Here is a 12,298-nt window from a genome sequence, read left to right as displayed (position 1 = left end):
TAATACTTCACCAGATATGTGACTTGGGTTTTTAAGGAATAAATCCACTCACCTATAGCTTCATTTCCATGTTTTGTATAAAATATGGGATTAGACATAGAGAGGTTTCAATGTTCCTTAGCTATCAAATAATGGAGTCAAAATATAAGGGATTTCATTCTTTTGCAGCTCTGATTCTAATGCCCCCCTGAAAGGCTGTGGAAAAGGTTGTTTCCATTGTTGGACATTTTGATATAGTAGTTCCAGCCTCTCTTATGTGTGTTCTGCTTAAATAAGCCCACATTCAGTGAAATGAGCTTGCTCTAAGTGAGCCACTTGATAGTTGCCTTTTTTCTAGACAACTATGGAGAGATGAGTAATAATAACATTTTCCCCATGAAGATTAGAGCTGAGTCTTGCAGTTTGTCATTTCTTTTTTCTCTTCCCTTCAGGAAGATGACCTTTGGAAGAGTCAGTGACCTAGGGCAGTTTATCCGGGAATCTGAGCCTGAGCCTGATGTGAAGAAATCCAGAGGTTTGTGCTATTCTTTATACTTAAGACTGGGTCCTCCTTTGTATTGGTCTAGTGACAGTCATGAAGGTAACTTCTGGTACAAAGGCTAGAGTAGATTTTATGAAGTCAACTCTTTTTTTCCTTATTCAGCTCTTGCCAGGCTGTATACTTCACCAAACTGGCTATTAGGCCATTGAATTATATACTTAAAAGCAGTATAGTTGGGCTTCAACTTTGGTAAGTGTATTGTACCTAAAAAAAACAGAACAAAAGTAAAAAAAATACAAAATATTGTTACATTTGGGCCTTTGGGAAATAGGGGGTTAGGTTTCTGCGCCCACCAAAAATTATAACCTTTTACTAGAGATTTCTGAAATAATATACCTTTCTGCATACGGTTCTTTACAATAAAACATTAATTCTGATAATAGACACTTTTCCTAACAGTAACTATGAAATTACCCATAAAATGCAGTGCACAAAATAAAATCAGTAACTTGCAAAACATTTTTTCTCACCAATTCCCTAGAATTCTGTGATCTTTTGTGCTAAGATCTCTGTTTTAAAAAACATAATTTCCTATAATATTCACTTTTCATAACACATGGAATCTATAGCACTAGAAACACTCTCCTCCTTTTGTGGATATGACGCATTATTGATTGATTAACACCAAACTCCAGACCAGCTGCAGGCAATATTCCCCACGGAGTTTGCCTCACATTCTTATTTTCTCACCGAGCTGCATCGCTGACTTTGCATGCTTGGCCTTAGAGCCCAGAGGACTTGTGCTACACTTTGAGAGCATAATTGTGATACAGAAGTAGTTTTAAAGGCAAACAATGAAAATACACCCTGGGGTGAGGGGTGGGGGTGGAGCAGCTCTTTACAATGGGAGGGTGAACAAGACCAGTGAAACTCCTGATGGGATACCCGCTACTCCACAGACTTGCACACAGCACCCGGCATTTTTTTCTCTACTGTGGTAATTACAAATGTGCACAGGTGCCAACGTGAAAGTAAAAATGAGTTACCACTAAAAATCACACAAATGCTTAAAGTGAAAGTTAAATGCATGAATGTTAAGGATTGACTATAGTTTTAGGAAATTTAAACTTTATCCAGTGTAGTCGTCTTTGTAACTCCTGCCTATCAACTAAATTTAATTTAAATCTCTTAAAAAATACTTGAGATGCAGTAATATTTTGTATCAGGATGGCCCTGTAAATCAGAAGTTCCCAAAGTGGGCAATACCATTCCCTGGGGGGCACTGGAACAGTCCAAGGGGGCCATAATAGCCTTTGGTGCAGTGGGAGGGCATTGAGCAAAAAGAAGGGGGCGGTGGAAGCATATGCAAAGAAGAGAGGAGAATTTTGAAAAACCATTCATACATGTTTTATCTGTTGTGTGACAGAGTTAAAGTCATGGTGATTACATTATTTTCCAAATTATAATAAATCAGTGGTCAAGTCCTCTGACAGGTGCGTGTTGTGCATTGTCGGGAAGTCCAGTATGCATCAGCAGGAATGTGCGCGTGTAATGACTTGTTCATAGTGTGATTACATGATACAATATTGCATCATCAGAATTTTAGTGCAGGAAAAAAGCCCACGGATTTACAATAAATTATTAAATTTAAGATGTATCATTTTTAAAAATTACATATTTTTTGAAATGACACAAATTTAAAAAAAACTCTTAAAGTATTAAAGTAAGTAGATTTCCAGTGGGGTGCTGAGTAGCTTTTTTTTTTTTTAAGGGTGTGACAGGCCAAATAATTTTGGGAATCTCTGCTCTAAATCAAAGTTTGACTTTGGTGTCTTGGGATGCCATCATGTACCACGTCACATAAAAATGTTCATTGAACAAATGGGAACTGTTAGTTACGTGGAAACAGACCTCATTTTGTTCAGTCAATAAAAGCCAAGTTGGGTAAATACCACTGATTTTTTTCAAGAATTGAATGCAGAGTGCTATTTCCTTCCTACACATCTTAGAAACTGACTTGAATTTTGCAGTGTTTGGTTTCCACTGATAAATGAAGATTTCAGAAACCAATGCGCAGTCATTAAGAGGCTAATTAGAAACTCTCAAGTTATAACTTGATTGACTAAATTGCTTTAGTTCAAGAAATTAATTTATGTGGATTGAAAAATAAAGGCAAAGAAGTTCATTTTTGCAAAGGCTAAAGATTTTGTATAGCCATTATCCTATTAAGATTAATAATCACTCAGCAAAGTATTTATTGAGCACCTGCTGTATTCCTGCCACTGTACTAGGCCCTGAAAGTAAAAGTACACGAAATGATGCAGTTCCTCCTTGCAGTGAGCTCATCGTAATGGTGGAGATAACAGGTGTATTTAACAGTCTGTAGAACGTAAATATAATGTGGATCATGTACAAAAATGTGGGCTTGTAGAAGCTGGATAATAGGAGACAGTGTAAGAGGAAGAGTGCTAGCTGGGCACTTGAGGTCTAGACACCAAGAATGGGACAGTCCCTCGTCACAAGATTACATTCTATTGGGGGAGACAAGTGCATACTTGAGTAGACAGAATCAAGGCAAAGTCATTGACTACAGTGCAGTTTGGGAGGGAGAGAGCTGGTGGTGGGGAGGATTTGGACAGCCTTCTTGTAGAAGGGGGAGCTCAAGTTGAGTCTTGAAGGAAAAGGAGGTTTCAGTGAGGTGGGGTTGAGGCAGAATGTCCAGCAGCCAAGACAAAGGCACAGAGGCAGGAGATGGAGAGTCAGATGTGAAGAGCAGAGGAAAGGGCAGTTTAGCTAGATCACACAAGTCCCAGGAGAGGCACAGTGGCAGGCATACAGCAGGTGCATACTCAGGACCGAGGAATTTTGGAAGAGAGACAAGTTCAGTTTCATATGTGATAGCTGGGACATCCAGTTTAAAATGTCCGGTAGCCCCTTGGTGGTACATAGCTGAAGTTCAGGGCAGATTGAGCTTCTCTGTCTGTAATTATAGATAACCCATATACAGATATGTCATCTGCATAGAGATAAACCCATGGCGACTGACAAGGTTACTTACTATCTTTGGCTTCAGATTTGTTCCAGTACAAGAGAGAAACATCCAACTGGTACAGTTTGGTTTAGTTTAGTTTTTTAAATAGTGATTTTCATGGAGGATGGCTCAGTGGGGAAGCTGGAGGAGTGGCCTATCAGTGGGATATGGTGCGCAGGCGCCTGCCTGTCTCGGCCATTGAGGTGGTGGAGAGAGTAGAGTTTTCTGAAGGATCTGGTTGCTCTCTGAGGAGTCAGCTGGGCTTTGGGGCTGGGTACGGTTCCAGAGACCCTCTCTGCTAGCCAGGTGAGTGAGATTTGTGGGTCTAGCTGAGTCTTTCAGGCACAGACCAAGGAAGCCACAGATCTAGGCAGCGGGTGTTTTGTTGTTGCCTCGTCATGACTTGGGATGACGAGGGGGCCCTGGCACAAAGTGGACTCAGGGTTGCTGAGCTGGCCACTTTCTAGGTTTCCTTCTATATTTGTCATAAGAAACTTAGTGAGAAAGAATTTAGAGGGAAAGGAGCAGGGTCCCAAACCTAAAGCACTTCTTCATATTGGAAAGACTAGCCAGACACCACATGAATTTTATGTTTGGTCTTCTGTCTCTGCAAGACAGATGTAGATTTTCCTGAAGAAGAATATTTTACTGGTGGTTGTGTGCTGATTCTCTAGTCTTAGGAAGAAGTTAAAAAATGAAACCACTCTGTTATGCCTAACCCTGGATATGTGGTTTATTTAAAGAGAGGTTCAGGCATGTAATGAATATGTGAAATCAGACCTGGAAAGCTATAATCAATCTTGGGTTTTTGTTGTTTGTTTTATTTTTTAAATAGGATCCATGTTCTCACAAGCCATGAAGAAATGGGTTCAGGGAAACACTGATGAGGTAATATTTTTTCCAAGTAGGAATAAATACCTAGTTATAAATATCGTTCCCTCTGAGTAGGGTGCTGTTTCCCCTCTTACTTTGGCTCCCTTTAAATGAGACCACAAGGATATCAGCAGTCTGGTGAAATCAAAGGACTCCCCTTGCCCAGGATGCTATTAGGAATAGTACCTTTGTGGCTCCCTGGTCTCCTTTCTAATTGCTAAATTCAGTCTAGCTAAAGGTAATTTGGTGACCAAAGGGTAGGTATTACTGTTCTGTCACTTACTATATATCTTTTTCTATAACTGTAAGAAATAGTCTTGTCTACCTAGTAAATAAAAGCACTAAAACTGAGCTCATTGCCTTAGAGGGTTTAGGGAAAATGTCTTCTTTCACTCCAGAGGGTCAGTCTCTGGTGACTCAGAATTGCCTTTTAGTCCTCTAAGATTCTGCAGAATGGAGACTCAGAGGGAGTATTTTTTGTCTTGACCAAGAACCACAAAAATTGTTCCTAAACCTAAAAATTGTTCTCAGTGGCATTTTTACCTGCTAGGGCCAGAGCAGCAGCCTACCTTCTCTCCTAACTGATTAATGGAAAGTATACCACCCCAGGTGCCAGAGAACTTGGGCTCAGTCATCATTCACTGAATTCTGGGCTTTGGGTTCCTCTTGTAACCTGGGGGCTGAAAGCCTTGTACCACTGCCTGTCTCACAGGATACCTGGGAGAATCACTTGAAATAAGCAAAGGCCTCTAAGATGAAAGGCCGGATGGCAGCCAAGGCTCTTGGGGTACATAGAGGCCATCTGCACCAAATGGGCTTCTGGTTAAGAGCCAGTCAGTGTGTGACTGGAGCGTTGTAGTGCCTCCCTTTGAGCCAGCTGCTGATGCTCTGTTTTAGGCCCAAGAAGAGATGGCTTGGAAGATAGCGAAGATGATAGTCAATGATGTGATGCAGCAGGCACAGTGTGACTCACCATTAGAGAAGTCAACCAAGGTAAGAGCTCATGTCCTCCCCAGGCTCACAGAAAGCGGTCATGTTCAGCCTGTCACAGCACAGCCTTGTTTAGGCCACTAATGACCAGCACTTATCAGGTTCCTGCTGTGTCCCAGGCAAAGAAGGGCACAGTCTCAATCCTAAGGGAGTGTCCATGTGGATATGAATGATATAGATCAGCATTTCCCACTCCCACCACCCCCTCTCATTGCCATGTTTTGCTTTGCTGTCATGCCTTCATCTCCTCCTTTCCACTCACTTGGCTACCATCCTGGTTCAGGCCCTCATCCCTTTCTATCCTGGAATACTGTTCAGTGCTCTCCATTCTCACCTCTGCCTCTCAGAGTCCCTAATAGAGACATACCATTTGCTTAATACATTTTTTAATGATAGTGAATTGCAATAGACCTGGGCGGTGTTAGTAGTGGTGTGGATAGGTGGACAGAAAAGGAATGGAGGAGAGAGAGGTAGATGCAGAATCTCTAGGACTTAGCAACTGATTGTATATGATGGGGGAATGAAGGAGAGAGCTAAGAATCAAGGATGATTCTGAGGTTGTAAAACCTGAGTGAATGGAAAGATGGTACCGTAGGCAAAAATAGGGAATTTAGGAAGAGTTTGAGTTGAAGGCTAATGAGTTCCAATAAGTACCTCAAAATAAGAAAATGTAATACAAAAGTTAAAAGAATGAAAATGTTAAACCATTGCATGGTCCTAGAAGCCACCCTAGCTAGCAGATTTTGACTCTTTTTGCCACACAACAGAGGCGTTCTCTAGCAACCAGGGCTCTACTAGTTTGGAAGACAAGGTCATTTACAAAACATTAAGGAGGAAGAAGATGAAAGCTGTGGGTTCTGTCACCTCACAAGTAGCATGGGACTGTGTGTGAGATCAGACTCCGCCAAACCATCCCAGGGAAATTTGTAGATGAAACCAACAGGAAAACAACTGGATAGGAAGTGAAGCATCTTCAGGTGACTCTTAGTGACCTCGTCTCTTTTGTGATGCTGGTGGGATGGCCACATTTGGAGTCTTTCACATTAGTGCCCCCAACTCTGTGTTTTAGCAAGTAGTGGAAGAGAGCACAGCTGTGCCTTCTGCCCCCCAGAGGAGAAGAGGCCTGCTTGTCATGCCTCTAAAATCTTCAAGGCCAGATCACAAGACAGGCATTCTAGGATGACTGACAGCCAGATCTTTACAACTGAAGGAGGTTTGTAGAGAATATGAATACAGATGCAAACTTATGTATGTTTGCTTTCACTTATGTCTTTTTAGGCTATGTGACAAACACTGTTCTAAATGATGGCTATACAAAGATACATGCTCAAAGAGTATAATCAATAAGGGGAGGCAACATGTTCACATGTCAGTGTTTATGAGTTATATGCCAAATAAAACAAAGCAGTGGGGTGGCAGAGGGAGGAGGAATGACCAAAAATGAAATTTGTTTAGGGATCTGAGTCCAAATGAAACAGCTACTTAGTGGTATTCCTTAAATCTTCTTATTGGTAGGGAATGTACAGATAATCATTTGTACCACACTCCAAAGCATTCCAGCACTTAATTGAAAATCCGTAGTTATAGAATGGAGATTGGACTAACCAACCATACTACAAAAATTAACTGCATGAAAAATACATCCAGCCCAGTCTCAGACGTGCATTCTGATGGGCAGTTTATCAGTTTAGGCCATTGATATCTGCTATACTCTAGAGAGGTGCCTTAGGACCTTTCCCTTTTGTCTTTGTGATTCTCAGTGCTTACACACAGTAGGTGCTTTAAAGATGCCAATTGGTTTATTGATTCTCTTTAGTGTGGCTGCATGTCACGAAACACCATGATACTGGGAGTGGCTCAGAGAGCAATGAGAAGCTGCAGAGTGGGCGTGTGCTGCAGCCTGTTCTCGGGCAGCACCTTGTAGGGCCAGAGTGGTAGCAGAGATGGCAAGCATCTCTGTCTGCAGCCTGAGGTGGGCCGGTTGTGGGGGAGAATGATGACAACAGGGGGGGCAGCTCGAGCCCTCCCCAGCTTTCCCCTGCCTGGGACATTAAAAGAGCAGAGGAGTCTGCCACCGTGGTGGGCTCTGTGTTGAGCACATAGTGAAAGACAAGGACAGAAACAGCCCAGACCAGGAGGCATGAAAGAGAGGCGAAAGGAGTGCAGTGAATTCCCAGACGTGGCCAAGGAAGGGATTTAGGGAACAAAGACACGAGGCCACCCAGAACCACCTGGTGCTCCTTCATTGTTCCTTAGCCGCTTCACTGTCTAAATGGAATCTGCTTTCTGTTGACATAAAGTCCCTTGAGAATATTTGGAGAAAGTTCAAACCAGTTTCAACCTCAGATGTCCACCTAGCAAAGAGTAAAAATAAGGCTTCTCTGAAAGGAGGATAGTGTGCTAACCCTCGAGTCAAGTCTCCCATGACCCAGGAGCATTATTCTGGCTAAAACAGTGAATGTGTCAGATACCCCATTGGAGTCACAACTTCTGAGTTGGGAATTAGCTATGACAGGATAGGCCCCGCTGAGATGCTTTGAAAGGACATAAACTGGTTCCCCCAGGTGATTCATGTAAGCAGTACCTGGAAAGACAAAGAAAGGCATCTGTCCGATGAGTTTGGGGATTTGGGATCCAGATTTGGCCTCCACCCCATCTTCCTTCATCACTTCCTTAAGCTGCAGGGTTTTCTAAAAGTCATGGAGCCTGCCTTTGGAGCTGCTTCTGAGCATCTTTAAATGACAGTGGGGGTGTATTTCCACCAGAAACATCCTCTGTTCCGTGTGCAGAATGTGTTTCTCTGCTGGGAGGACAGCCTTTGTTGAGTTGGTTTTTATCCACACTGCCCTAGTTATTCAGGCCACGGTGTGAAAGTGAGATATAATCATAAGTTAAAAATAGAGGCCTACTTTTTGTGGTGACTGCCTTCTATTATGCTGACAATAATATATGGGGAGAAATGTAAAGGTCCTACAGAAAAGGTAGATGTGGAGATCAGACCTTTTAAAAGAAGATTTGCATGTAGTATGTCCAAATGGTCTCATATTTTTATTTTAGGACGTACCCATGTATCTTGTCACCTTGTATCCCCCTTTTCAGAGCCCAGCCTTCTGTTTTGGTTTGCTTGTCAAGATGTCTAGTTATCTTTTGGGGCCCAGCATAGGTGCAATGGAAAGAGACCCAGACAGAAGACTAGGAAACCTTTCTACTTTGGGATCTAATCCTGGCTTAGTGACCTTGGGCAAGTTTCTCCCTCAGTGGACAAGCAGTTTGAACATGTTTGATTCTGGGAAGTCCAGTCCCTTTTAATTAAACCTTGGCTGGCCGCTGCGGAACAGTGCTCGGTTCTTCTTTCACTCTTCTCCTTTCCTTTCCTCCCAGCGAGAGTGTTATCTCATAGACAGCAGGGGCTGCTGTAGCTTGGTATTTCCCTCACCACCTAGCCACACGATCAGTAAATATTAATGAATGAGCATCATCCAAGCTAAGTTTGACTCAGTCTTTCTGTTCTTTTTCCAGCTATGATTTTAGACATGAGATCAAGAAAATCTGCTTTTGAAGATAAGTGAACTTTTTTCCTTTGGTTGGATTCTTCTTTAACACAGCCAATGAAAATAAGCACTGTACTTTATCACTGAGATCGCCATCATTTCCTAAGGAAGAATTGGGAGCCGTCCAAGGCCTCCCACACCAAGTGCAGAATCACATACAGAGATCTGCCTGTTACTGCACGTGTAGCACACATAGGGAAGATTTTTAAAGAGACAGAGGGGGGTCTGTATGTTGTTGCCAGAAGAATGTGATTGATGGACTTCACAACAGCAAGAAGCCATTTTTGAGAGATTGTTAAACTCTCGGGAATAGTCTTGGGGCCACTCACGCTAGGAGGTGTGAGGGGAAGCTTAGCACTAGTTCTCTTGCTAATGTTACTTATAGTAATAATCACACATTCTGAAGACTGCAGAACAAGTGTCTAAAAAGATTCAGCCCTCTCCTTAAAATGTTCCTTGGGAAGGCATGCGGGCTAGGAGCTCTGTTGGTTTCCTTTCCATACCAAAACTAGGTGAGTATTAATTACAAACTAAATATATTTCCTTCCTTTGCAGAAGCATTAATTTTGAAGGAAAGTAACAGGCCATGAGTGAAGTGTCTATACGCTCCTTGCCTTTGGTAGAGGTATATAATTTTGCGTTTTTACTAGCTTCTGAGATGCAGAATATTTAAAAACCAGTGTTTCACTGGTGTAGCTCTGTGTTGCTAACACAAGGCCGAAGGTGCAATTAAGAATGCCGTGTGTGAGCATCAAAGTCTCCCGCTCTCCCCGGACTCTGCTCTCCAGTTACTCCTCCTTGTCCAGGACACATGTAGAAGAAGATTTTAAAATGCCAACTGGCTTATTGATTATATCAAAATGATTCACTCCAGTTTTTCATCTTATGCTGTCCTTGAACTAGAATGTCTGTTCCCAGATAGGACTTTTTTTTTTTAAGAAGAAAAAATTTTTTAGATCAATCAATTCTGTTGGGCAGTAACCCCCACCTCCTGCTTCTGCTGGTGGTTTGGGATTTTGCCACTTGTGACCTTTGTTCCTTTCACTGTCATTAAGACAATAAACAGACACTGAAGTGTTTCTGCTCAGACCCAGGAAGCCGTTCAGCAGGGCAGCACAGCATTTGGGTATCACTCCATTATGTTCTGGCCCATACTTCCTTGTGAGACGTTTCTCTTTTGATGGGGCTGGGGAGGGTTTTTTTTTTTTTTCCTGTTGCTACTTTTTGTCAAAGGACTTGGAAAAAAATCACTTTATAAAGATTATCGATCATCTCCGTTCTTGAGAGTCTTTGAATGAATACAGAATGTTATTCCATTGCGATATTTGATTGTATAAAGGCACACTGTGTATTGTCAACAAGAAGAAACAGAAAGGCTGTGTATAGGTTTTTGGTACTATGTACCACCTCTATTACTCCTCTGATGCCCAAGTATTCATGTACCTAAACCATATTCTATTTAATTGTGTTTGATTTAAAATATATATAAATATCTATAAAATATATTAAAAGATGTGTCCGTTTTCTGTTTGGAGGGGCTTTTATGACCTTTTCAGTTTATCTGTTGAAATTTCTGAATGTTTTCATTTGCCTTATTTAAAAAAAACAAACCAGGTGAAAGAAGTAGGCTGCGTATCTATGAATATAGTCCTTATTGACCATGATTGTTGTGTGAATTCTTGGCCACGAGGTGCAAGTGATATGTTTAAACTGGTTTGGTTTGACAGATGTTGGCTTTTTTATTTTTAGCTTGTTTGAGATTTCTTCAGACTTCATAGAAAAACTGTATAAAGAATATAGTATCAAAGGTGGTTTGGGGTGATCCTTATGCCCCTGCATATTTTGGGTTGATTGCTCGCATGAAAAGGTTCTGATTATTTCAACTTTTTAAAAATTGAGCCTATTTTTCTTCTTGTCTATTAGGAGATCCATCCAACAGAAGTCTGCCATGTCTCCGCATGGCATAGTTAGTTGCAAGAGTGCCAGAATGTGAGTTTGGAGGTTAGGGTTAGGATCCTGTCTCTGCCTTTAACTGGTTGCAGGACCTTAGACAAATCCTTTCACTGCAGAGTCTCTGCCAGCCCTTCTGAATAGTAAGCAGGTTAAGCTGGCCAGTTCTGGAAATGGCATAGAATTAGAATCTCGTGTTTAAGGTCAGGTTATTGAAGAACATTTATTGTTGATAATTTGGGGGAGGAGCCTGTTTAACTTTCATAATAGGCATTCTTATGATATTAAACTTATTTGGATTAACTACTGTATGAACCTATCTATATCAGTGGGAAATTTGAATCAGCCATTTTAAAGAAATTCATTGTCTTATTTTCAAATACATACAGTAACTCAAACCAGTGGTCAACAGTGATTCATGTGGGGCCCTGTCAGACCTGCTTTAAGAAATAAAAGTGACTTATAATTACCATGTTTATATGTAAATCCTTCTGCTTGAGTGAGTCACAGAATCCTAGCCCAGTAGACCTTGGAGTAGTGATTGGAGCACTTCCTTCGTTTATAGTGGAAGAAATAGAGGCCCAGAAAGAGCCATCAGCTTGCCCAAGGCTACTCAGCTTGTTAGTTAGACAACCAAGATTAAAACACTTGTTTCCTCACTGGATCCAGATAATTTCCCTATTTAGCCTTTGAAAAGTTTGTTTGCTTAAGCATAGGTTCTCCAGGGGGAAGTTCTTCTCATTCACAGTTTTGTTTTGTTTTTTATTTTAATCAGCCAAGAGTCACTACCTCATCCTCCCACCTCCAATTAAGAACATGAGGGGAATAAACAACCCATTGCAAATATGTATACAGCCAAAGCAGTTTTTTACATTGGCTATATTCTAAAAAACATGCCTTATTCTACATTCTGGGTCCTTCATCCCTCTGTCAGGAGCCAGTAGCATGTGGCGTCATTAGTCCTCTGGAAGCTTGGTTAGTCATTTTGCCGATGCGGGTCCATCACATGTATATTCCATCACTTATTCCTCCATTTCCCAGTTTGTGGATGTTCCCTCAGATTCTGATCCTTTGCTACCTCAAAATAACTATAAATATTTTTGTAGATCCTAACAGTTTGTTTTGCTTAGGACCCATCCCTCTCTTAATTGACCTTCCCTTTATTTCTCTTTCTCCCTTCTCCCTTTTCCCTCCTATTTTCCTATAGAGTGAAATGGATTTTTTTTCCCCAGCAGTGTGTATGTCTTTGACCAGTATAGATGAGAGTAAGGTTCAGGCATTAGCTGCTTTCCCTTTCTCCCTCTTTGTTGTTAGTGTAAATGTTTACTTTTACACCCTGATTCTGTGGGGTAATTTTCCCTTTCCCCCCAGTGTATTCCTCTTCCCTTTTCTTTCCTTAAAATCGTTAAGACATAACAGAAC

General features: G+C 41.4%; 1 protein-coding gene across 3 annotated transcripts in view; it reads left to right on the top strand.

Moving 5' to 3' along the window:
- The window catches only part of AKAP10 (A-kinase anchoring protein 10), a 101,891-nt gene that overhangs the window by 47,210 nt on the left and 42,383 nt on the right, over window positions 1-12,298 (top strand). For 2 of the 3 annotated variants that reach the window (XM_069089618.1, XM_069089617.1), the window contains 4 exons: window positions 432-514; window positions 4,348-4,400; window positions 5,283-5,378; window positions 8,895-10,437. In XM_069089618.1, the coding sequence (XP_068945719.1) occupies window positions 432-514; window positions 4,348-4,400; window positions 5,283-5,378; window positions 8,895-8,900 (238 nt within the window). In that variant the 3' untranslated portion in view covers window positions 8,901-10,437. Of the gene's footprint in view, window positions 1-431; window positions 515-4,347; window positions 4,401-5,282; window positions 5,379-8,894; window positions 10,438-12,298 lie in introns of those variants that run through there. The other variant, XR_011168641.1, reaches the window with a different exon arrangement.

The sequence above is a fragment of the Petaurus breviceps genome, unplaced genomic scaffold (genome assembly GCF_028583685.1).
Source record: "Petaurus breviceps papuanus isolate PSGF00001 unplaced genomic scaffold, PetGlider_PUasm1.0 186, whole genome shotgun sequence".
Lineage (NCBI taxonomy): Eukaryota > Metazoa > Chordata > Mammalia > Diprotodontia > Petauridae > Petaurus > Petaurus breviceps.
The sequence above is the reverse complement of the archived record's forward strand: the minus strand, read 5'-3'. Positions and strand labels throughout refer to the sequence as shown.